This window comes from Hippocampus guttulatus, chromosome 3 (assembly GCF_054856545.1).
Source record: "Hippocampus guttulatus isolate MCC_2025c chromosome 3, RoL_Hgut_1.0, whole genome shotgun sequence".
NCBI lineage: Eukaryota > Metazoa > Chordata > Actinopteri > Syngnathiformes > Syngnathidae > Hippocampus > Hippocampus guttulatus.
Window position 1 is genome coordinate 3,945,287 of NC_141263.1, and position 26,191 is coordinate 3,971,477.

Genomic DNA, 26,191 nt, shown 5'->3' on the forward strand with positions numbered 1-26,191 from the left:
GCCAGCTATAACATGAAAGCCATGTTTGGTTTGATTTACTTGCACTAAGCACATCTCCCTCTCTCCCTATACTGCGTGACACTGCATCTCAAGCTTTGGACACCACTCCTAAACAACTCCACAGTGTGCACAAATGACCCAGACACAAGAAAATGCAGAGTTGAAAGGAGTTTTGTCATTAGCGATATGGCATGATACCTTCTTGTGACTAGCTCTAAATCAGGGGGGGTCAAACTCATTTTTGTCATGGGCCACTCTGAAGTTACGTCTTCCCACACGGGGCTTTTATGACAGCGAAACCACAAAAATATTTGATCATCTCATGGCATTATAACTTGTACACAACAAATTAATGGATTGCTAGTTTTGAAATCAGTCAATTATAATAGTTTGTCAATTATTGTTCAAGTGACTGTAGAAAAATCCATTTATTACACATGACAATTTGACATTTTGGTACATTTTTTTCAAGCATCATGCAAGTTGGGTGGCCCGGTGTTTGAGTGGTTAACGCGTCAACCTCACAGTGCAAAGGTTGTGGGTTTGATCCCGGTGCCGACCTTCCTGTGTGAATTTTGCATGTTCTCCCTGTGCCTGCGTGGGTTTTCTCCAGGTACTCCGGTTTCCTCCCACATTCCAAAAACATGCATGGCAGGCTGATTGAACACAATAAACTCCAATAGGCTCCAGCATGCACCGCGATCCTTGTGTGGATTGTCATGATTCGGTTTAGGGACCAACAGGTGGCACTGTAGGGCTCCCCCGGCAGCTGCACACCTGTTGGTCATTTGGTAATTAGTTGTATAAAAGGACTCCTGCCCGAACACTCGGTGTTGGGTCATTGTGGCTTCTTGCTACTGTCATGTGTGTTGCTGTTTGCTCTTAGTTTCTGTCATGTTTAGTTCATTGTTATGTTTTAGCTTTAGTCATGGTTTTTGTTTGATACTTTGCACTTTGTGTGTTTGGGATTTAGTTTTCTTTGTTTTAAATACAATTCTTCAAGTACACCCTGCTCCTCCCTCCTGCCTGCTTTTTGGGGTCCACCACCACCTCGCAACGTGACATGGATAACGCATACCAGAAAATGGATGGATGGATTATGCAAGTTGATACACATGTTTTTCTTTTGGGTGGACAACTTTCAGACACGGTATTTAAAAGAAGCAAAATCAACCGTGGCAATTCATGTGGAGCTTGGCAAGTCACATTGAGTGTGCAAAATTCATCTTTTTTCAAATATGCAAAATTCACGAAATGAACCACACAAAACTATTGCCTGTTTGAGAGTCTCATTCCTGGGTGCACCAAGTTTGTCGATCAGCTTCCACAGGTCTTTGCATGAGCAGCCAAGTTTACACCTGTTTTTGCACATGCACATATCATTCATATATCAGATCCATAAATGTTAATGCTCTGCTTGCTTCATGTTTTATTCACACCTGCTTTTGTCAACATCTCGGGGTTGTAATCCCATTGCTGAGAGAAAATATGTTCCGACATGACTCCACAGGCACCCAAACATACTCATGTTTTTTTTCACCTATAGAGGCATTACGGGATAACAACTGGTTTTCTATAGGCATATGCTAACCATGACCTTTTGCAGGTTGATGTTCCTGATACATCTGTTTCATTGCCTAAATCTCATTGATCTTTGTGAAAAGGCAGTTTTACAATTGTAATATTCATCTTTTTGCATGTGACATGTTTAAATCAGTTCTGGTGTTTTATTTTTTTTTGCCCATTGTCTTCGCATAAAAGCAGCATATGAAATTATCTTTGTGCGAGGTGACCTCAGAAATCCAAGCATTAAGCATAGGGTGAAGCCTATTATTCTCTCAATTCAAAAATAAGAATTCTTGCACAGCAAGGGAGGAAGTCATGGTGTGTCTCGGCATTGTGCGCCGCTCCAACAGCCCGTGGACTGAGGGCAGTTGGAGCCACTGCGATATTTTACGCCACTTAAAGAAAGCCACAACCCTTGTCCAATAGCCTGTCCCACACAAACTGGATTGCTATGCTCACCTTGTTTGTTTGTTTGTTTGTTTGTTTGTTTATTGAACATAAAACATACATACAGTAATAATTTGACAGAAAATAAGGTAGATACAAAAAGTAAAAAGAAAGAAATCAATCTTCATTCAACACAGTTATGTTCAAGGGAGTAGGAAGAAGTAAAAAACTTATCTAGTCCTACCCCGTTATGTGATTGTATCTAATAAATCATTTTTATATCAATCAGAAAAGAAAAAAGTAAGAAGAAAGAAGTCTCCATTAAGGCTCATACTTTACCCTTAACCGTGATATTTTTACAACTTTTGGTTTGTATCGGGATTATATACTTCCACACCCTGACACTCTTGTGTCAATTTTCTCTTGTATTCATAATGGATATTTATATACCTTTCTCTATTTATCAACTTAGTTCTGATTTATCATTATATTTAATGTTTTGAATTTATCATTTTAACTCTGATTGATGTAGGTTGTTTGTACTATTTTTTTGAATTTGTTTTTGAACTCGGCAAGCGATTTACTCATTTTCAGGTCTGTTTCGAGATTATTCCACTTCTCTTTGAACCACAGTTACCACGATAGGTTCCCGCAGCCATATGCCCTTTCGGATTTTTGAATTTCCACACATGCCATTTGGGTTCTAGTGTAATGACCTAAAAAACAAAACAACCAATCCCCCCCCCCCCCCCCCCAGAAAAAACAATGTACTATTTAAGTACCGTATTGGCCCGAATTTAAGACGGCTCTGATTATAAGACAACCCCCTCTTTTTCAAGACTCAAGTTTGAAAAAAAGACTTTTTGAACACCAAATAAATATTTATACAGAAAATAATTACAGTACATCTGAAACAAATTATAACAATATATTTGAGAGAAAAAGCATATAATTTTGCCTCATTCAAATCTAAAGTGCAATCACATTCGTAAATGAATGGCTTCTGGTTTTTGAAATGTAATTACATCATAACTGTGTCACGTAGCATGGTGGTGGTGGACCCCAAAAAGCAGGCAGGAGCAGGGTGTATTTGAAGAATTGTATTTAAAACACAGAAAACTAAATCCTAAACAAAGTCCAAAGTAACAAACAAAAACCATGACTTAAACAAAAACTATCAATAACCAAAACGCTACTAAAACAAACATGACGGCAGCAAAGGAACAGCAAACAATGACCCGACACTGAGTGTTCGCGCTGGGAGTCCTTTTAAGGCCCTAATTACCTATGACCAACAGGTATGCAGCTGCCGGGGGAGCCCTACAGTGCCACCTGTTGGTCCCTAAACCGAATCATGACAGTACCCCTCCCTCAAGGGACGGATCCCAGACGTCCCAAAGTTGTCCAAAAGCTTGCCTCGCCGGGGAACAGGAACTAAAAGCGACGGCAACCCTTGCCTCGCCGGGGAACAGGAACTAAAAGCGACGGCAACCCTTGCCTCGCCGGAGAACAGGAACAAAAGCGACGGCGACCTTCGCCTCGACGAAATACAGGAACAATAAGCAACGGCAATCCTTTGGCTGGGCGTGGCCTGAGCTCGACGTAACGGGGGACATGGAACAGCCGGACGTGAACAGGGACTCGGCCTGACGTGGGCGTGGACGTGGCACGGCTCGTCGTCGACGTGAATGTGACTCAGCTCAAACAGACACGTGACGAGCCTCGGCTCAACGTGGACGCGGACGAGGCTCGGCCCACCGTAGACGCGGCTTGATGAGACGAAAACAGGACAGCCGCATCACCAGCGCTGCCTGAAAGGGAAAGGGGTGTCGGCCGCAGACGCGCTCCGCCGGGCACATGGTGGAATAGGGACCAGTCCTTAGTACCTGCGGGGTCCAGGTGGTCGGGTCATTCTGTCACGTAGCATGGTGGTGGTGGACCCCAAAAAGCAGGCAGGAGGGAGGAGCAGGGTGTATTTGAAGAATTGTATTTAAAACACAGAAAACTAAATCCTAAACAAAGTCCAAAGTAACAAACAAAAACCATGACTTAAACAAAAACTCAATAACCAAAACGCTACTAGAACAAACATGACAGCAGCAAAGGAACAGCAAACAAACAGACATGACAGTAGCAAGAGCAAACAATGACCCGACACTGAGTGTTCGCGCTGGGAGTCCTTTTAAGGCCCTAATTACCTATGACCAACAGGTGTGCAGCTGCCGGGGGAGCCCTACAGTGCCACCTGTTGGTCCCTAAACCGAATCATGACAAACTGCTCCTCAGCTGCCGGTTAACCTGGCCGATCTTCGACCCACTTTTCTCCAGATTGTCACGACGTTTCTCCATTTTCTGTTATCTCTTCTATTATTTTCTTCTCATTTACTTCTGATCGCTATTTTTTATTTTTCTTCTTCGTGCTACCGCTATTTTTCTTTTTATTCTTCGTGGCAGGGGTTCACTTTGGCCTGGGGAGTCAAGTTCAACATTCGCTTCAATGATTTCTGGCGCCATCTAGCGTCGTGAATGGGTATAATGTCTGGACCCCGAATATAAGACGACCCGCACTTTTTCAGTCTTATTTCAATGCAAAAAACACCGTCTTATATTCGGGCTAATACGGTATGACACAAGCGATCGAATATGGATGTGAGGAAAGGGAGTCCTTTTTAGCATTTGTTAACTATTCCTATTACAGTAAGTGTTTCAATCAGTTACTGTCACTCCTGTAAAACTTTGCAATCATACACATTTTTTTTCTGGTGATGGCGACTCAGTGGCACTTAAGCTGTCCAGTGTTTTGACCAGGCAGCCATGACCGAGACTGCATGTTCCCCTGTAATTTTCATGGTTTGTGCAATTTCTCGATCCACTGGCACAGCACCATCATTGTCCTTCCCCTGTCATTGTCATTCAAACATCAAAGTGGACAGGACTGCCCATATGTTCATCGAACGAGGGCAGAAATGATGCGGCTAAAAACAAGAAGCTACACAACCATATGTTAAATGATGAAGAAAAAACATCTGTGAGGCGACTATCTTCTAGGTTGCTGTGACTGCAAGATTTGTAGCTTTATTGCAGTTTGTGAGGCTTGACATCATGCTTGATTTCTTTTGTCTGTACTATGTACAATGTACAGTCGAAAGAGAAGCTCACATGTATATTTTTCTGGTCCACGCTACATGGTTGGCACAATGTTTGCACTTAGAAAACCAACTGACCACGTTTTGACTCAGTCAGAAACTGGAATGGGTGACGGAGCTTGTTCAATAATTCAGGGACCCTTTTTTTCTGTCCTATTTGTTTTGGACTTGCCACTCACACCCTCATATGTACTCATTTTGCAGACACTGTTGGAGCTGGGAGCATCTCCAGACTACAAGGACAGTCGTGGTCTGACTCCTCTGTATCACAGCGTGGTTGTGGGAGGAGACCCAGGTTGCGGCGAGCTCCTTTTAAACCATCGCGCCTCTGTATGCTGCCAGGATGAAAATGGCTGGCATGAAATTCACCAGGTATACCCACAAGCGCCCCACGTCATTCATTCAGCAGCTGCACTCATTTTCACAGAGGCAATTTGAACTGCTTAGTTATATGGAGTAGCTTGCTTTTGGTCAATACGCGGACACACAGTGTGGCAGCTGCTACCCACTAGAGAAGATAAAAGACATGCTGAGCAAGACGCCCTGCAGCTATGACAACACTATAAGCGTCTCCACATTGTCTGTGTGTGTGTGTGTGTGTGTGTGTGTGTAGACCATCAGTTTTATCAGACTGCTCATATCTCACTTCCAAATCCTTTGCCTTTCCAAATCTGTCACGGTTTAGACACAAATATCAGCTTTTTGGCTGCTTATACAATAGAAAGAATAATTCCTGCAAGTATGTTCTTATGCTACATTCACAGCAAAGGCGAAATGACAATTTCACCTTGTGGGAGTTTTAATCTTGAGAGTACAAATGTTGCCGCTTCATTCATGTCATGCCGCAACAGAGAATAGGAAGATTTCCACCTTCTCCGATATGACAGAGAAAAAGATTGCATGAACGTCACTAGTCAGTCAGTAGGCTGGTGGTTGTGCAAAAACTGACAGGGAAGCTCCCGACATCGACTCGTTAAGTGTCAACATCGCAGACCAGCCGGCAGTACAAAACCTCACAACACTTTTTCTTCTTTTCTTCGAATCACGAGACATTGTGCTCTTTTTGCAGGAAACATCCCGATCCATTTTAAAATGCTGCACCAGATTGCCTTTATTTGCCACGACCATTGTTACATTGCAGATCAAACAAACCAGCTTCAGATGAGAATAAACCCCCAAAATTTCTGCACGGCTCTGATCATTAGCTGCAAGCTATATGTGACTTCTGTTTACTTCTTGTCATGCAGGTCACGGGCGATGTAAGTTAAAGGTGACCTACTCGTTTCTTTAAAAAAAAATGGAAACAAGTATTTTTTTGTGGACGCTAGACTGGGTGTCGTGTACGCGAACACAAATCACAAAAATAACACGCACCCACATGAAAAACTTCTTTTTTTTTAAAGGCCAACCCCCCATCCCTCTCATGAAATATTTGGGATTACAACGGGATTGATGTGATCCCAAGTAAATATTCTTACCAGACATGCCAATTTCCTCTCTCATCATTCTCCAAGAGTGCTGCTTTGTGGGCGACAACTGTGTTGTACAGTTCCCTGTGTTTACAGACCACAGTGATTTTTTTTTTCATTGTTTCTGCATGCATATAGTACATAACATGGAACTTTCAGTATTTACAAGCCGAGTACCCCTGAGCTATTTGACTCTGCAAACTATGACGTGAAATCGTCAGTAAATAAAACACAGTCATATCCTACTCGATGTTTATCCATCCATTTTCTGAAACGCTTTTTAGTGACATTATGAGACATACTGATGCTTTGGAGTGTGTTTCGAGCAAGAGTGGGCGGTCCAAATGAAGCCCCGATTCGGCGCGATTGTCGTTTCCCAAAAAGTCATGTGACCGATGAAGACGAGGGCTCGATTTGTGCGTATCATTATACCTCGCGAAATTTTGTCAGTTTTCAACTCATACTTATTTATATTTATAAACATTGTACTTATGATGTATTTCTTACTTACGTCATATTTGCACGGTATTTCAGGCGTCACCTACTCTGGTCCTCGAGGCCCTTATCCTGCATGTTTTAGATGTTTCCATCCAACACACCTGATTCAAATGATCACGATCAGATCGGGTTTCTGCAAAGCTTGCTGATGAGCTGATCATTTGAATCCAGTGTGTTGGAGAAAGGAAACATCTCAAATATGCAGGATAGTGGCCCTTGAGAACCGAAGTTGGTGACCCCTGCTCTAGATTTTATTGTTTGGTCTTATTGATCACTTGATGCGCCATAGAGCAAATGAATCGCCAGTCATGAATCATGAGCAAAACAATTGGGTGGAAAGCTACTGTGCTTCATGAAGCTTCGTTTCGAAGCTGAGTTTATCTTGCCTCACTCGGGCATGGGAGTGCTGGAGGCTTTCCCAGCTGTATTTGGTCGTTTTTGGATAAACGTGCGCTCCCCAGACAGCATGAAATACCTTCCAAACGAAGTATTACCTTGCCGACATTACCACCAGCTCCGGTCCTCCAACTATAGGTGCATACCCAGAAGAGCCTGGTTGTCTTTGTATTTTTATCAAATCATGTGTGATCACACGAGAGCTCTCTCTCGGGAACTGGATGCTTGACCGGTGGTGGATGAGAATCATCATGTGTTTGGTGAGCTGTGTTGACTGTTGAGATTACCTGAGCACCACACACACGCACACAGACACAAACACACACAGACACACACACGACCAAAACTTTTTTTTTAAATCTTTGTATATTGGGTCCATCAAAGATAAATAATCATTTAAGTTAAAAAGAAATCGTGTGTATTCGACCTTTGAGTATAAGGCAGTCCAGCCAGGTTAATGTGTTGGAGAAGAACTGTTACAATTCTAAGGCCAAATACGTAGCCATTGTTTTTACTCCCTATTTCTTTGGTCCTTGGTAGGATTGTGCAAAAATACCATGATTTCTTCAAACCTTTGGTGAACCATGCACATAACTGTAACACAGAACAATTTTAAGGAAAAAAAAAGAAAGAAAATTAAATGGTGGGGAGAGAAACTGTCTGTTCACCCATATGTCATAGTTACACAGCGCTACAATCTTGTGGAGACTCCGGAGTCTATATTTCAATATTTGTTGTTATTGTGGAAACTACAAGTTGTATCCACAAATATGTCATATTGATAGTGATTTTTTTTCAGTTATGACTGACCAAAGTACTTTATATAATAAAATGTATTTTAAAAACGCACAAAGGATGTAAAATATCAAATGTAATTATACATGTTCTTGGAAATAACTGTACCTCGACATTCTAGTTTTTTTCTGGTGTTACTCACTCGGAAAATATTGCATGTGGAAATATGTAAAATTACATGTCATCAAAGTCATTTCTGCATCATTCGGGAAATCATAACTTCACATTCTAACAGCAAGAGCTCCAGTAAGCTATTGTTTGATGAGGGATCACTTGAAATCATTGAGATTTGTTTTTTTTTTACTGTAATATATGTTGGCATGTTTTACATTACCCTGCGACCCTTGTGAGGATAAAGTGGATCAGAAAATTGATGGATGGATGGTTTACATTAAAGTGGTGGCCTGACCAACTTTGATAACATTTTAAATATGACAAACACCACTCTCTTTGATACTGCTGTAGTTCACTCTATATGTATTTGGGTGAAACAGAATGTGATTCTCTTGCTTGAGGCACATTTCTGGTGATCTGCTCAATAAATGCAGTTGCTTTTACACTTGAATCCTTTTTTTTATGATTGATGCATTTATCGTATTTTTTCACTGTATTTAATGACTTTAATCTACTGCTCACTTTCATGATTTTTCTTGTCGTGGCTGGGTTGAAACTGAGCATGGTTTCCTGTTATTCTGGTTCGCAGCTCATTTGCAGCACACTGACATCTAGTGTAAATGGCCGGTACTGCAACACCTGCGCTGGTAGAAATAAAAGTTGGATTTTATATGTTGATATGCGCTGCAATCCTTGTGTTGTCAGGCTTGCCGACATGGACATGTGCAACACCTGGAACATCTTCTGTTCTACGGAGCAGACATGAGTGCTCAGAACGCCTCAGGAAACTCTGCCCTACACATCTGTGCTCTCTATAACCAGGTGAGTATAGTGGGCACAAAGTTTCTTCACTATTGTGAATGTAAAGATCGACATATAGCTAGGTGTCAATTATCCAGTTAGACATGTGTCCAAGAAATGGGAAGGACCATTATTGGAAATACAGTAAATATTCTCTAGTACGGACTCGTGTTTGCGCTGTCCAATTTGTCCTGATAACAGAAATTCCTCATTTGGGAAATGAGCATGGTACATGTCCTTTATGAACCTGCAAGTATGTTGACAAAATGCACGTGTAACAACACAATCAATAAAATACAAAAATATACTGTCCAAAAACTGTTTATATAACAAAAACTGCAATACAGGTGTATCCAAAAAAAAATCACAACAGTAAAATACGTACAGTATTTTAATGTTTATTTTTTTTTCTGTCTTGGGAAAAAAATATGTATTTTGGATTGTTTTGTTGGATGCATTCTTTGGTTTATGACAATGTTTGCCTGCGTGTCATACGGCTTTCTTGCTAGTTGCAAGTAACTGTCCCGTTGATCACCGATGTCTGGTAATTCTTGTGCATACTGAAGGATTTTTGTTGCTATTTGCATTGCTTCCTTGCTGGATGGTGGCTTGTCATCAGGAGTTGAATTGATGCCTTGTTGTTTAAAGTTTTGTAGATTTGCGTCTTTCCGACTCCAAGTGTCTGCTGGATCTTTCTAACTTTGTGTCCAGCCTCGCTCAAACGGATGCATTTCACTCGCTCCGCTCCAGTTGTTACAGTTCTTCTACGTTTCGATGCGATGATCTACACGACGTAAGTGAATAAAGTTAAAATCTTTCGCAATTACAGTAAAACGCACGGCAATAAAAACTCACTTTCACGTCGTCGTTTAGAATCTGATGATCGAAAAACGCGAAGTGAAAACTTGTTTCAGCGTTGTCTTTTCCATCGCATCGGGTGGGCGTTGCGTGTATTTAAGCTCCCGCGGCATTACACCTCCATCCGGGTTACGGGTAGGGGAATTTCCGCTTACGCAACTTCCGGTAACACGTAATATCGTAGTCAAAATGTTAATGCATAGGTTTTTATTCCGGGTGAAGGATATTCCTTTCCGTAGAATTCCGGGGATGGGAATATTTACTGTATATAAGATACAGCTACAGTAGAAATAACTGTACCTTACTTAAATATTACATTTTGATCAGCAAGTTAGGGGTGTTGGGGGGGATGGACCAATCCATCCAATTTTTTAAAACTTTAATTTATTTAAACTTTTTTTGTTTACTTAATGTACAGTCGACTCCCGCTGTTGGGGGCGCATGAATAGGCAAAGTTTGTGTCTAAAAAATGTCCATTGAAAGACATTGAGAAATAAAAATGGAAAAATTAAACCCTAAAGATTCTACTGAAAACAGGGAAAATGGCATTGGGGTGGAGTGTTACCCCCCCCCCCCCCCCCAAAAAAAACAAATCCAAAGTTATTTCAAACTATTCCCACAAAATGTCCCTGGTGTGAACCAGATTGCGTTTCCTGTCATGTCATATTTTGCCGATCAATGACATAATTGAGTGATCAGCAAATTATGACATTACAACCAGTCACTGATTTTGCTTAAAATTCCAAATATCTGGCATCCAATCCAGCCAATCAGATCAATGTAAAGTCCAATGAATGCACTACTCTTGACACCTCTTTGGCTCGTTACTTTTGAGAGCTGTGCAAAGATTCACAAATTGATTCAGACTATTATCATCCACTGCTTAAGACATGGCCTGGCAGTCGAGTGGTTAGCACGTCGACTTCACAGTGCAGAGGTACCGGGTTCAATTCCACCTCTAGCTTTCCTTTATGGAGTTTTCATGTTCTCCCCGTGCTTGCGTGGGTTTTCTCCGGGTACTCCGGTTTCCTCCCACATTCCAAAACTTGCATGGCAGGCTGATTGAACACTCTAAATTGTCCCTAGGTATGATTGTGAGCGTGGATGGTTGTTCGTCTCTGTGTGCCCTGCGATTGGCTGGCGACCGGTTCAGGGTGTCCCCCGCCTACTGCCCGAAGACAGATGGGGTAGGCTCCAGCAAACCCCCCCGTGACCCTAGTGAGGATAAAGCGGTTCGGAAAATGAATGAATGCTTAAGACATAATGTTAAAACTGTTTCTGTGTGTGTGTGTGTGTGTGCATCCGTACAATTGTGCAATTGTGCATGCGGGCGCACGTTTGTGTTTGTTTAATGGGTAGACTCTGTGGTTTCTTTCACTTTTGACCACGTCTGCTGGTTCGATTTCCTCCAGGTGGAAGTTAGTTGAATTGCGTATTATGAACAGACAATTAGTAGTGGAAGTTATTAATAAAGGAAACCATCACCTCAGACACAATGTTTGAGTAATGTCTTTGAACATGGTAGGTGTTTGAACCAGTCTAAGTCACAATGAATGCGGTGATTCGGACGTAAGTAACTTTGCTTGGGTGGCAGGAAAGCATGTGACTGAAAAGACTTTGGTTATGATTACAGTGTATGGACAGTAAGGACTGGAACACGAAATTCACGTTTGCTAAAAAGCCATAACCATGCCCCCCACCCTCCAAGCTTCAGCTTCACTTCTGTTGTCAGAATCCACTAACATCATGTGACTGCGTCAATGTAGTCTTTTTAAAAGTGATGTGCATATTGCCTCTTTCATTTGAATTACCTGTATGAATGTCAATTTTTAAAAAATCCTGGTTAAAATTTGTGTTTTTTTTGTCTATGTAAATTCTCAGTCATCCAAATCGTGATAGTCTGGAGAGATTAAATCGAGGGAACTGGACTGTTGTTAATTGAATTTGTTTTGCATTCTTTTTTTTCCAAATAATGACTTTGGTAACTCTGCTTAGTCCTGCTGAAGCAAGAGTAAACGTCTTTTAAATTTCGCACACCCTGTCAAATTTGGATGATTAAAAATATCAGCAAATGTATTAAGTAGAGCTTCAAAATCGTGTAAAATCAAAATTGTCTCTGCTCTCACATGCTGAATACGCTGAACCCACCCACCACTCTGCCATCAACTGTCAATCAAAAGCCATACTACGGCTACTCTGTCGAGGAACTTTGTCGTGCCTATACACATCACGCTTCCATTTTCGAGACCCCGCAACCAGATGACAATTCTGAGCTGGAAGACAGCGACCGACCCGAGAATCAACCTCCTTCCTCAGTTTGCAGCCGAATAATAAGCTTTTTCCCCTCCCATTTATAAAATATTCATTGCCATTCATTGAAGGTGCGCCTTACACTCCGAAGCGCCTTATGGTGCGGAAAATACGGTAACTTGTAAAAACACAAGTTCAGATGCAGCGTTGAATTTAAGGAATGGCTGAAGATGCTTGTGATATGGTGGTTTTGTATCCATGGAAAAATAGTATTACGTTTCTCCTTGCAGCATCATGTTCTATGAAAAAAATACACTCGAGATATGCTGCCAAGTCATCTAATACTGTGATATTAAATGTGTAAATAAAAACAACACCAGCGTTGGTGTAACACTTACAAAATTGTATCCGTGATATGATTTAATGCTCACATTTGGTATGTATCAATATCTGCATAGGAGTCTGTGTCAGTATGAGCCATTTTCTAACCCTCAATAGCTTGTTATGGATCTAAAAAAAGTCTTTGTGTGTGTGTGTGTGTGCGCGCGCACAGTCCATGCGTGGTTGAGCACTTTGTGGGCGATTTGTGCAGCAGATTCGAGCCCCTCAGCAGTCTCCATCTCTCTGTTCTTCTCCCTCGCTCTTCTCTCTCGATTTCTCTCGTCCTCCCTCTCTCCATCATTGGAGTGGAGGAATAGAAACACACATAACAGCCAGCAAGGCTGCATTCCTGACATAGGTGGTAGATGTTCTGTTGTCTCTCCTCTCCCTACGCCAGGGATGGGATGATATTAAACAGTTCCTGCTCGACTGACTTCTTTTGCTTTGGACAATTCTTCTCATTTCACGGGAAGACAAGTGACCTTTCTCCTGACCAAAGTAGGAGAAGTGAAGAGCCTCTGTGTTGTCATGGGTTGTCCCTTTTCTTCTTTCTTAAAATATGCCTTCTTTCTCCCCAGGATAACTGTGCCAAAGTGCTGCTTGTTCGTGGCGCTGATAAAGAAGTGAGGAACTACAACAGCCAGAGTCCTTTTCAGGTACGGTTAAAAATAAGAGAAACTGAAAAAGTCTTCCCCCGTTGTATATTAATCATTAAAACAAATTGATTTTGGCTTTCACCACATAGGGAAAGCATTTAGGGTAGATTTCACGTTGTTTCCATGGAAACAGTACAATATGGTCAAGGTCAGCTGCTCACAAGGGATTGCAAATGTCTCTCTCGGTAAAACTGGATAAGATGTGTTACGTTTCAATGACATTTTGTGGGAAGTCATGCGTCTTTAACTTTATTCACTGAGATATTTTATGGCTTAAAAATATGTTTTGTCAGCTTCAACATCTCAAGTTTTAGCTCAATGATCTATTAGTAAAAATAAAAAAATTATTTTACAATATTCGACTAACATTTAACTCTATAATAGGGGCCCACACTAAAAAGAATTTCAAACAGCAAATGTGATTGAAAAAATAACTTCATATGATGAGAAAATGTCAGTAAAGAAAACAATTGTAATACTGTATTACCATAAAAAAGTATAATATAAAACACGAGCAAGTATCCCAGCGAAGCAGTTTCTTCACATAATAATATGGTGGACTGCCGGTTAAGAGTTAGCACCGAGCTTGGTTAATTGAGCTCGCGAAGGGGTCTGCATGGATACTCCTAGACCCCTTTGAGTACCAATTGCCGTGCATGCCCAACTTGTCACATGGAGTGACTCCAAGCCATTTGCTCTTCAGACTTGAGGCCTATTTCATTCAGCAACTCCTGAAGATTGCTGGTATCAATGAATTGTTGTTATTTCTGGCTAGTTTTGCAGAAACGCTGCGTCACCCATGACAAATCGCACCTGTCTGAAACTTAACACATTTAAGGCATACAACATTGTGGAAAGGAGTCACGATAACACAATTTAGCCATAATAAAAGTGATGATTCGTGGAGACTAGGGTATAGTTGTAATTCACAATGAACAAAATCAAGTATCAAGTCAAGTACCAAGTACAACTTTATTGTCAAATGTGCTGTATGTGCAATATTCCAATTCATTTGCTCTTTATTTAACCTGTCAACAAGAGCAGTTTAGTGATAGTAAATGGAAACACAGCTCAAGTAATGCTAGGATGCTTGCTGATGTGCTAACCATATTTGCCACTGTGCCAATTTAACTAGCCTCGACAAAGTACTTTATTTACATTCCATCGTTGGCTTTGCTAGAGGAATGGTGGTACATATCAGAATGTTCTGAACTCCTGTTTTTATGTCATTGTGGTACGGAGTAGAATAATCATGTCTTGTGGCCAATGTTCTCTCTAAACTGCGCGCATGTGAAATTTCACATGCACCGATTTCCTCCCCTCAGCACACATCAAATATATACAGAGCAAACTACATTAAAAAAAAAACACAACCTGTATTCGCCTCATACAGAAAATTGAAATGTTGATTTGGCCCAAGTGGTTGATGGAGTGGGAAAGGAAAATTCCTCAAAAAAGACAGAAAATGCTGAAGGTGTGGGAACATTTCAGGCCAAAATGCGTACCAGTGACATGTAACCATTTCGGACAGGTGAAATACTGGTCGAGCCACCATGTGAATTAGAGGGTGACATAGGAGTGGACTTTCATCTCTGTCCCATCCCACTCCCTCAGAAAAAAATCCCAGCTTCTACCAGTCCCGAAGACACACAAAAAAAAACAAAAAAACAATCATGTCCCATCTCACTCCCAGTGAAACCAACTCCCACTCCTGTACCGCTCCCATTTTGTAGGTCATCTGAATTAATAATGGCTGTCTATCTGTCTGAGTTTTTTCCCCCCTCCTGGATAATCCCACTCTCATCTGCGCCTGTGAACTTTTTATCCTGTACCGTCCCAAACCCTTGATTAAAGTCAAAATTGACTCCCATCCTTTGCGATTCCTGGGACCTGTGGGATTAATGAAAAAATATCACCCTCTAGTGTGAATATCTGTTGTTGCTTGCTGTGGTCCAAAGAAGGCCCAGAGAGTTTGTGTGAATGCTCGGACGCATGGAAAATGAGAGGGAGTGTTAAAATGAACAGTTTAAAGTTGGAACACTTTGAATCGGTCAAAGCCGTAGAAATTAGGAGTAAAAACAAAAAATTTAGAATTTAGAAATTTTCTTGTGGGTATTTTAATGGCGAAAATGTGTCATTTTTGTTAAGTGGGAATTTTTGGCATGTTTGCTTATGGTTTTGAATGTCATATTAGAAAGATGTAAATGTCAAATGATGAATGAATTGGGATCTTTTTGGTTGAAAAATGTTGAATTTTGGGAAAACTTTTGGAATGAGAAAAATCCAAGCACAGCCGGCGAGGTTGGGTAGAGTGAGGTTGGTAAGAATGGAAACGGTAAGAATCGGTTGAAAAATGTGGAAAGAGTAACAAGTCAAAAAACGGGAGGAATAAAATAGAACAATAATAACAGTCACGGGTTTGTGCTCTGACAAAATTAGGGCAGAAAAAGGCTATAAACGTTTTCTTAAATTATTCTTGTGAAGCCACACACAAGGCTTGGCAACTCCTTGTGCAAGATTAGGCAATATTAAAATACAATGTTGGGTAATTTAGCATCTTTAACTGTTAGCAAGAGAAAGAAATACAATTGCTGACCAGCCATTAACATGTATTTGCAGTTAAGCAGGGCATCGTTATCACAGACAGAAAACAGGTTTACATGAGAGCCGCTAGTTCTCAGCAAAAAAATCAGGGCAAAATCTGTAAAAGCTCAAACACGAGAGGCCCAAACAGAAGCTCTCCTACTGACAGTGAACCCAACACAACGACAAGCAGCCACTAGACATGCTGTGGACTCACTTGTTTTCAAGAGGAAAATAGCGCTCTTTGGCACTTACTATCTTTATCATGGTTGCACTCTCCACCTACACGTAAAGCCAAAAGCTGATTTGTGCCTGTGTTCTGAGTGGCTGGCATCCGAGGAGATTTTGAACATTGCAGTTGGTCACTGGAGAAAACGTAAGAAGGTTCTACAGAACTAGTAAAGATGCTAAGGTTTGCTCCAATTAATACGTAAGTATATGAATGGATAGATGGAAACCAATCAGTGGTGCTTGGGGACAAAGCTATCACTCATCGTTCGACCAGGAGCCATGGGAGGCAAGTCAGAAGACTCGAACTAAGACCATTAATCAAAATCCCCATTTTATTGATGATTTAAAGTTTGGGGCCATAGTATGAAAGAATATCAAAAGATAATTGCTCGAATTTAATGGCAGTCCAATCCAAAGAGTAGGCTGAACAAGATTTCTTGAACTTTTATGAGAGAAATAAAAAACAATGAGACAGACATAAATTTGACCATTGTTAATAGAACCCATTGACAGAGTGTCAACCGCTGCTTGAGGACAAAAATAATATTTGTTGTTGCTGTTGGGTTAGCACGTCGACCTCACAGTGCAGAGGTCGTGGGTTCGATCCCAGCTCCGGCCTTCCTGTGTGGAGTTTTCATTCTTTTCCCCGGGCCTGCGTGGGTTTTCTCCGGGTACTCCGGTTTCCTCCCACATTCCAAAACTTGCATGGCAGGCTGATCGAACACTCTGAATTGTCCCGAGGAGTGAGTGTGGGCGCGACTGGTTCTTCGTTTCTGCGTGCCCTGCGATTGGCTAGCAACCAGTTCAGGGTGTCCCCTGCCTACTGCCCGAAGACAGCTGGGATAGGCTCCAACACCCCCCCCCCCCCCCCACCTCCCCGACCCTTGTGAGGATAAAGCGGATCGGAAAATGGATGGATGGATGTTGCCGTTGTTGTTTTTTACATGGGCAGCATCAGTATTGAATAATGTGATGACTAATAAACTTTTAATCCACTCAGATGAAGACAAATTTACACAAACATTTGACAAGCAAACGGAATTAAAATGTATTTATCCATCCGTCCATTTTCCAATCCGCTTATCCTCACAAGGGTCGCGGGGGGTGCTGAAGCCTATCCCAGCTGTCTTCGGGCAGTAGGCGGGGAACACCCTGAACCGGTTGCCAGCCAATCGCAGGGCACACAGAAATGAACAACCAGTCGCGCTCACACTCACACCTAGGGACAATTCAAAGTGTGCAATCAGCCTGCCATGCTTGTCTTGGAATGTGGGAGGAAACTGGAGTACCCGGAGAACGCGCTAACCACTGGACCACCGGGCCGCCCTAAAACTTATTTTATGAAAATAAAATTTTCAGATAGCAAAGAAGCTAATCCAAGAAATATATGAAATGTGCCAGAAAGGTTCCGGGTTTGGTGTCACAAAACAACAAACAAACTACAAACTCTGCAATTTTCCCTTCAGTGTGGCAGTCAACCTCAACCCTACAAAGAGATCCTGTGGCATTTGCTTCATTCGGCTCATAAGAAGAGGCGAAATTTGTGACAAGACAGCTCATGGCTGCTTCGCCATGACATGAAATGCACAGAGTGCATTTCCGAATGCACCCAGAGTAAACACCCAGTGTAGTCTGTCCCTGAACTGTTTTAAGGACCGTATTTTCCGCACTACAAGGTGCACCTAAAGTCAATCAAACGCCCTAAAAGCCGACCGTGCGCCCTATCATCCATGCGCCTTATGCACAGTGTCACGGTCTCTTTGTATTCCCCATTGAGTTGAAACTTTTTTCATATTGAGTTGTTTCCCTGTTAGTGTTCCTGTGCCATCGAGTGGTGATTATTAGCAAAAACCAATGGTAACATAAAAGGGTTCTGCCCGACGCTAATTAACACGTGCATTCGCCAACACACGCTCAAACAGAAAACTACTTTGTGAGCTCTGTGCAGCCATTATGAAACGAAGATAAGACCAAAAGCATAGTTATCTACTGACTAAACCAGTGGTTCTCAATTATTTTCTGTCATGCCCCCCCTAGGAAGAGGAAAAATCTTGCGCCCCCCCACAACTATAAATAGTATCATTTGTCTATAAAATTGTTATAAGTACACCTTTGCATAACACGGTATGCTTATTAACCTATAAGAGAATAAAAAAAGAAAGAAATATAGACCAACTTTATGGACCAACTTACAACAAAGAATAGCTTTAGTAACTGGAACAGAAAAAATTTAAAGTGCATCTGAAATTCTAAAATAACATTAAATCCTTAATTTAACAATAAATATTTGACTGACCATGTCAAACTATACGATACTGAAAAATAAAATTACATCAAATCAATAACTAATAATGCATTCAAACTAATCACCAACATTATCTCAGGAGTACAATATTTTAAAAAAACTTTAACCAGCAAAACAAAAATATATAAATGTATTTGTGTTATGTTTTTTTTTAAATCAAAGATGATGTCTGGATTAATGGCTACAATGAGCACGTTTTGCAATGCACAGCTTTTCGAAGCGAGGTTTGAAGCAGGACACAGCACCTCTCGGCTCCTGCTCAATGTGTAGCCGGGACCTGTATTTTAGTTTACTGAAGAAGCAGTCACAAAGCGGCATGATTGTTGGCAATATTCGGCACGTTTTCGCTGAAAAAAACTCTAGCAGCTTATCAGCATGATTGGGGTGTCATGTCTTTAAGTGACGCCTTAATTTATTTGGCTTCATGCTGTCCTCTTCCAACATTTTTAGACACAGTAAGCACACCGATCTTTCCTCGTCTGCCACCGAAGTCACATTGAAGCCAAGCGCGACATACGCTTCGTCATATTTCCGCCCTTCGAATGCTCCCTGCGCAAACTCTGCCAATGAGAGTGCCACTGCCCCTAATGTAGTGGAGGTGCAACTGCACTTTATTCTAGGACAGTAAAAAAAATTAAAAAGCATGTTCCCCGAGGCCAAACGCGCCCCCCTTGACGGAGCCTCGCGCCCCCCCCCCCCCCTATTTGAGAAACCCTGGACTAAACAAAGAAAGAAAGAGACAAGCAAGACTTCTAAGGATATTTCCCTTTAGCGTAGCTCCATCTCATGGATGCATTACACAACCACAGCCATTATTCTATTCTGTGCCATATAATGCAGTGCAGCCTTATATGAAAACATTTTTGAAATCGGCCATTCATTGAAGGTATGCCTTGTAATCTGAAGCGCTTTATGGTGCAGAAAATATGGTAATTCCATTTTCAGATGGGCATTCCATGATAATTTGTGTTTGGTTTTGTTAATGCTACGGCAACAACATTTTCTCAATCCAAGATTGTGTACAATCACGCTCATGTGAAATAGGGGATTGCTCATTGCATTACTCCGGGTACCTTACGCTACGGCGTGTTTCCATAGGCAGAATACTGCTAAGGACTCCTGACTCGTCAATGGTAGCTCTTTAGTGGTATAATCATCAGGTCTAATCCTCCTTAAAGAGAGTGGGCACGTTGCACATTTGACAACCGCTTTCAAGCAACATCATTAGGAGCCACATTATTAACGCGGGAGTTCAGGCACAGCTGACTGAGGCACGCTTTCGTTGTGCTGATGTTTGTGCTCCTAATTACACTGCGTGGGTGTGTGGCCATACCGTTTGATAATCTCATGTGTCAGTGTACCGTCTGAATATTTGTGTGTGTGTGTGTGTGTGTGTGTGTGTGTGTGTGTGTGTGTGTGTGTGTGTGTGTGGGTGTTGTGTGTGGGTGTTTATGTGTGTGTACAGCAGCCAGTTCTTTATTCTTGACAACAAAAAAATGTATTGCATAAAGATTTATCTGTCATATACCCATTTCTCATTCATAAAGGGCATTTAGGGTGCGAAAACATTCTTGTACAACTCCACTTTTTGTTATGTTTGAGTTGTCATCTCTTCCATCTTTCCTTTTTGATCCTCTCATGGACCTCATTTAATTCACCATTCTATTCATTAAAATCTCCTCGTGAGCCACTTTCCAACTTTCTTTCTCGCTTCGATGACATACACAATGAACACGAATCATCTGCTCATGAAAAGAAATCGCTAAGCTCAGGACTGTTTTTATCATACCAGAAACATGGCTGATTTTGCAGGTTCCAGACAAGGCAGTGCAGCCATCAGGCCAAACAGATTGCAATGCATATTCCACATTGTTCGCTCTTATTCGTAACCGTAGGCAAAAATGACCCTCCCCATCAGTTGGCAACACTTGGGCATCATTGGTCTAAACATCCTGTAGAGGCCTTCAAAATAAAAGCATGCTAGCATTTGCTGCAAGCAGCTCTGCCTCCTCTTCAAGCCAAAAACACGTTATTCGTGACTACTCGAACTCACACTCTTACCACCATGATAGAGCAGTGAAGTTGACTGCCCCTAACATTAATTATATTTAACCTTCTTCATGTCCCGAGGGCTAACAGCTGTCCTTACAACTACTGTTTGCATAACAGACAATGCTAACACTAGCAAAGTTCTCTTGCTATTGTTTGACACTCTAAAGGTCATTCCAGAATTGGAGGCCAATTTTGGGTAAAACCTTCACACTTTGGTCTTAGGACAAGTAAATGTACATTTTTTGGGTGGGACGTAAAATAACCTCCGATTTTGGAATGATCCATAAATGCATGACAGTGACACACAGCAAGTAACTTTAATCAAGCAAGTTGAAAGTATGCCCATCTTAAAATTGATCAGCATGTAAGGTGTGCCATTACAGGCGAAACTAACATCTGATCATGCTTATACTCGGGCTAGGTGGTATTGCCAAAAATAAAATCTCAGATATTTTTCATCCCCCGCCCCAAAAATTTAAATCCCATTTTGTTCTAACCATGAGGTATGCTGATCATGCCCTCGAACCCTATGCTGATTTTCTCATGAACACTGTTACAGAAATAGGGTAAGGCAACTTCAGAAATATAGTTGCGACGAGGTAGCACAAACATAAGGGGAAAAAAACTTGAATTTATTATTTTTTAAATCAACCACAACAAAACGTTTGAATTAATGTATTAAAAATATATATATCTCATCCAGGACTCGTTTATACAAACTTGCATACAAGCGTCACAGCTAACCACATTTCGATCAGCTAGATGACCTTTATAGGCCTTTTTCACCCCTGCAGGTAGCCTCAATGAGAATGAAAACACAAACTGTGACCTGAAACCATTGTTTTGGGGCCCACGGACACACTCCTGTCATTACTGGACTGTTTCTCAGAGACTGAGAATGAAGTGACCTTGAACATGAGACCTGGCTTCACAGTTCTCCGTGGAGATCAATACTTTGGAGAAATACATCCAATTGTTAAGAAACAAGAAACCCTGGATGAACCACCCAGTCAAGTCACTCCTCTGAGCCTAGGAGATCACCTTCTGCTCTGAGAACCAATGTTGCCGTGAATCCCGAAGAATTCTTTCAGTCATTTTTAAACCTTCCTTTAGCGTCCCACGTGAAAAAAACCTAAAAGACATCAAAATACCCACTTGGGAATGAATGAGTTATAGAACCCTCTTTTGAAAAAAAAAATCTGACTGCAAGCGGTGGATTGAGAACCACATGTCAGATGACAACCCCAGGCAGGTGTGACTGATAAACATTTTAACTCTTTCATGCAGAAATAATGTTAACCTGTAACCTGATAAGCTGTCCACTGTAGTAACCGGTGTCCCTGAAAGGGTTAAGAGGACAGGCAAATGCACCCAGGATACATGGTATAATTGTTTAGTCGCTGAGCAGCTGAACTCATTCTTGGCCACTTCGAGGTTCCAACCCAGCAGTCTGCAGCCACACCACCCCAGGCCACAGTCAGCATCCAGCCACCAACTACTGACACTGCAGATACAGCCGGTGAAACCCCAAGAAAGCACTCTGGCCTGACGGCGTTATTGGGAGGGTGCTCAGGGCCTGTGCTGAGACCAGCTAGCATACATTTTCAATTCCTCCCTGACACAGGTCACCATCCTGCCTTAAATCTGCCACAATTATCCTAGGACCAAAGGCACTGCTAGGACATTGATCATAGTGCAGTTGTTAATGCTAAAGGAAACATACTGTGCAAGCAAGTGAAGACTTTTGGAAGACAGATATTCCTCTCAACCTGAGACCCGTTCTCAAACTGAGAGATCGTGTTGTGGCATCACACGGGAACATGTCAGGGAAGGGCGTTACATTGCGTTTCAGAAGCCTGTGGCGCACGCCAAATTGGCTGACAATACGAACTCTAGGTTTCCCAGCATGCCTCACAACCCCAACAGGTGTTGCTGCTAAAGCCATTTCATGAAAGCAGGCTTGGTATAAAAGAAAGGACATAAAAGAGCAGAGGGAGCGTGAGAAGAGGAAGGAAAACGACTGGAAAGAGCCACGAGGAGTAGCCCACGCAACGTGGAGGAAAGTTGTTTTTGAATTCTGAGAACAGACTTTAGTTGCAACCTTTACATTTTCGCAAATCTGTTTTGATACAGAAATGAACCTTTTTTTCCTGACACTTGTAAAAGGAAGAAAAAGAAACTTGGTTTTTCTGAAACTTTGATCCAAGAAGACTGACTCCTTTTTCCCTGGCGAACCTCTCATGATGTCACAATGTATTGAAGATACTGAAGACAAAATTGATGACAGCAACTGAAACTGGTCACAGTTTCCCATACAAGCCCATACAAGGTAGTTGCAGTTTACAGTCCCTGTAAATTGGTGCATCAGAGGCAGAGCAGTAAAGCTGTCATATATATTGCATGTCTCTTTCAGACCCAATTTGCAGAAGCAGGACCTCACGTGCTTTAGTGCGAGTGGTCGCAGCCATTGCCGATGATCAATTGTGAACCGACATCAGCATATCAGAAATAATTGCTTTTTGCACATGGGCATTGAATCTCAGGTGTTAAACATCACAATCTGGTCTTGGATGGCAGCGGTCCAACTCTCATTCTGCGTTCCACGATCAGCTTGAATCCCGCATGTCCACATCTTTACCTTGTCCAATGGACAGAGAGCTATCAAAAAGGTGGCAAAAGACGGCTTTGATGGCCACTGTGTCAGGGACGACTGAAAAGAAATCATTTTAAAAATTATGGATTCTTGTTAACATTTCAGATATTAATGATTCATAATTGATTCCTAAGTAGGATTGGCTTTTTTTGGGGTGTTGAACGCTGAAATTCTAAAAGTCACAAAAAATTTTTGTTCCAATCTGTTGTGCTGTGTATAACGGCAAAATGAGAACTGAACTGAATAACAAAGAGAACGAGAAACCTGAACCAAAATCTTTTTATCCCAACATTTAGCAGCCATCTTTAACTATATTGTTTATTGTGCAAGACAAACAAAAGTTGACTTCTTATTTGAAATGCGTAAGGACGGATGATACCTTTCAATCGTGATTTACCATCTCATGGTTGGAATTCAAAGGAACCCCCCTGCATGTTAATTGCCATAATTGATTAATTATACCATCAGGTGCTTACTCCCCGTTTGGACTCTTGATTGGTTCCTGTGAGCAGGAATGCTCCCACCTCCCTGGTTGAGCAGACTCATTTCCGGTGTTCAACTCAGCTGCAAGTGCCCCACTCTCGTCCTGCTCCTCCTTCCCTCCCCCAACACAACATTTACTTCAGTTATACACAATCATATGTCTCCATGGCAACCAGCTGGAACAAGAAAAGAATCAATGTGAGGGCGGTGATGATGGTGTTGGCAGTAGTGGTGCTGATGGTGGGTGGTGCGATGATAATGAAGAATACATTGTGACTGTGTTTCCCGTTGCTTTTGTAGATTTTTTTTAATCTTGTTTTTGTCATGCGTCATCATTTATAATTACCGGTACCCTACATGGAATATAAAGGTTCTATATTGTGCCATTTCCCCCCATAAAATAATACAATTTTCAGGTGTCTTAAACACATTTGTGACATACTTTGGCCTGTAACAAGGCTAAAATATTACAGGGCACTTGTCTCATGCAAAATGAAAGTGAGCCACAGCTCACCCCACTCCCACTGTTGGGGGGATGCTAATGTGACTGGATTGACCACAGGAGGAGCTTGTGTATGCATACTGCTTGTGCTCAAACCTGAGATGATTTCAGCATCTGACTTTTACTTTAAAACAAAAAAGGGAGTGTGAAGCTCAGCCAAGCCCCTCAAAAGAAAGCAAAAGCTTCAGCTGTATTTTCACCCCTTATCAGCCAGCCACCTAATTACACTAGAATTAGTGTGTCGAGCTTTCGATGTTTGCATTTAACACATGCAGCAGGCACATAACCAAACACATCTACAGACATGTTTTATAAGGCAGCTCACAAAAAAAACGAACCCCCCCAAAAAAGCAATACTTTGTTTTGAAACTTCATATATGATGGATAGGCAGTAACTTCAGTGATGCAACATACAATTAAAAAGTCCGCCTCAACCTGCTGCCTAGACTATTGTGCTTCAAATACCGTATTTTCTGCACCATAAGGCGCCTCAGATGACAAAGCATACCTTCAATGAATGGCCTATTTTAAAACAGTTTTAATATATAAGGCACACTGCATTATAAGGTGCATAGAATAGAAGCTACAATTGTAGCTGTGGTTGCGTTATGGATCCACCAGATGGAGCTACGCCAAAGGGAATACTGTACAATACAACACAGTACAGCTTTATTTTAAATAGACTTCACAACGCTGCAGCTGTAACAAACACATGAGAACTGGTTACAAACACGGACATGAAACATACTGTATAAATACAGTACAATAAATGAAAGACAAAAGTGATGAAGACATGTTATTCAACAATAAGGCAGACAAATCTCATGGGCTCACATCCATAAGGGGCTAAAATGTTGTATAAGTCTTGCTTGTCTCCTTCTTCCTTCATTTAGTCAGTAGTTAACGATGCTTGTGGTATTATCTTCGTTTCATTATGGCTGCACAGAGCTCACAAAGTAGTTCTCCGTTTGAGTGTGGGTTGGCAAATGCACGTATTAATTAGTGTCGGGCAGAACCTTTTTAGGTTACAATTGGTTCCTGCTAATAAGCACCACTAGATGGCGTAGGAACACACTAACAGGGAAACAATTCAACAGGGAATATAAAGAGACCGTGACACCATATAATAGGCGCATCGGATTATAGGGCACACTCTCGGCTTTTGGGAAAATTGAATGCTTTTTGTAAAATATGGTATTTAACGTGTATATCTTGTACAACAACAACAATTATAATAAAAAGACTACAGAATGTTATGCTAAAAATTGTTACATTTTAGGCTGCAGTAATTTTCAGCTCCCATCCATTTCCTTCCCCTCATCATACAGCACTTTGCATGCAGCGATGGCTGTTTGAAAGTGCTCTATCAATACAGTTGACTTGACTTGACTTGACTCATCTGAGGTAGCAAAGATGGTGCAAAGTCCAAGTCGCTTCCACTTCTGGCTCCTCATGCAGGAGCAGCGGCTCAACGCTGAGCCCTTCCCAAATGACTGAGTTTTTTAACCTATCTGACAGGGAAAGCCTGCACACAGGCGCGCCTTAACCAACGGGCTGACATGGACTGCAGCCCAGGAGCTTACAGAGGTCAAGGGCCTATCAGAATTTAAAGGAAAAATAAAAGCTTTGAAAACTACAACAAAAAGCATAAAATGAAATAGAGCTTACAACGGTATGCCCACGCAGTCAAGGTTAAGAGTAAAGCCAGCACTCATCCTCTTAATTCCTATTCATGTTAGCTTTCTATTGCAGGTATTGATAGTACTGACCTACCAACTGCTCACACTACTCTCCGCACTATCTCAATTGTGACTGCAGGAACAAGTTGCCACGTAGCTTTATAGATGAGTCCAAACATAATCAACTCTTCTTAGTGTAATCTTACAAGAGCTGATCAGTGGAATTTTGCCAATCTGAAGGGTAAGCGGAGGAGAAAAAAAACTTGACGTACTAGAAAAAAAAATCGAACACAACAGAAAATGTTTTTCATCTTGTCCTCCAGTGTAATCAAGAGAATAATTCAAAGAACAATTAATTCTAAAAATATTCAATATTGACAGGCCAA

At 41.5% G+C, this 26,191-nt stretch overlaps 1 protein-coding gene across 2 annotated transcripts in view; it reads left to right on the forward strand.

Annotated features, from left to right (window-relative positions):
* The window catches only part of LOC147207175 (SH3 and multiple ankyrin repeat domains protein 2-like), a 172,139-nt gene that overhangs the window by 29,167 nt on the left and 116,781 nt on the right, over positions 1-26,191 (forward strand). For both annotated transcript variants that reach the window (XM_086106237.1, XM_086106238.1), the window contains exons 6-8: positions 5,304-5,471; positions 9,077-9,193; positions 13,240-13,317. In XM_086106237.1, coding sequence (XP_085962363.1) covers positions 5,304-5,471; positions 9,077-9,193; positions 13,240-13,317 — 363 coding nt within the window. The remainder of the gene's footprint in view (positions 1-5,303; positions 5,472-9,076; positions 9,194-13,239; positions 13,318-26,191) is intronic.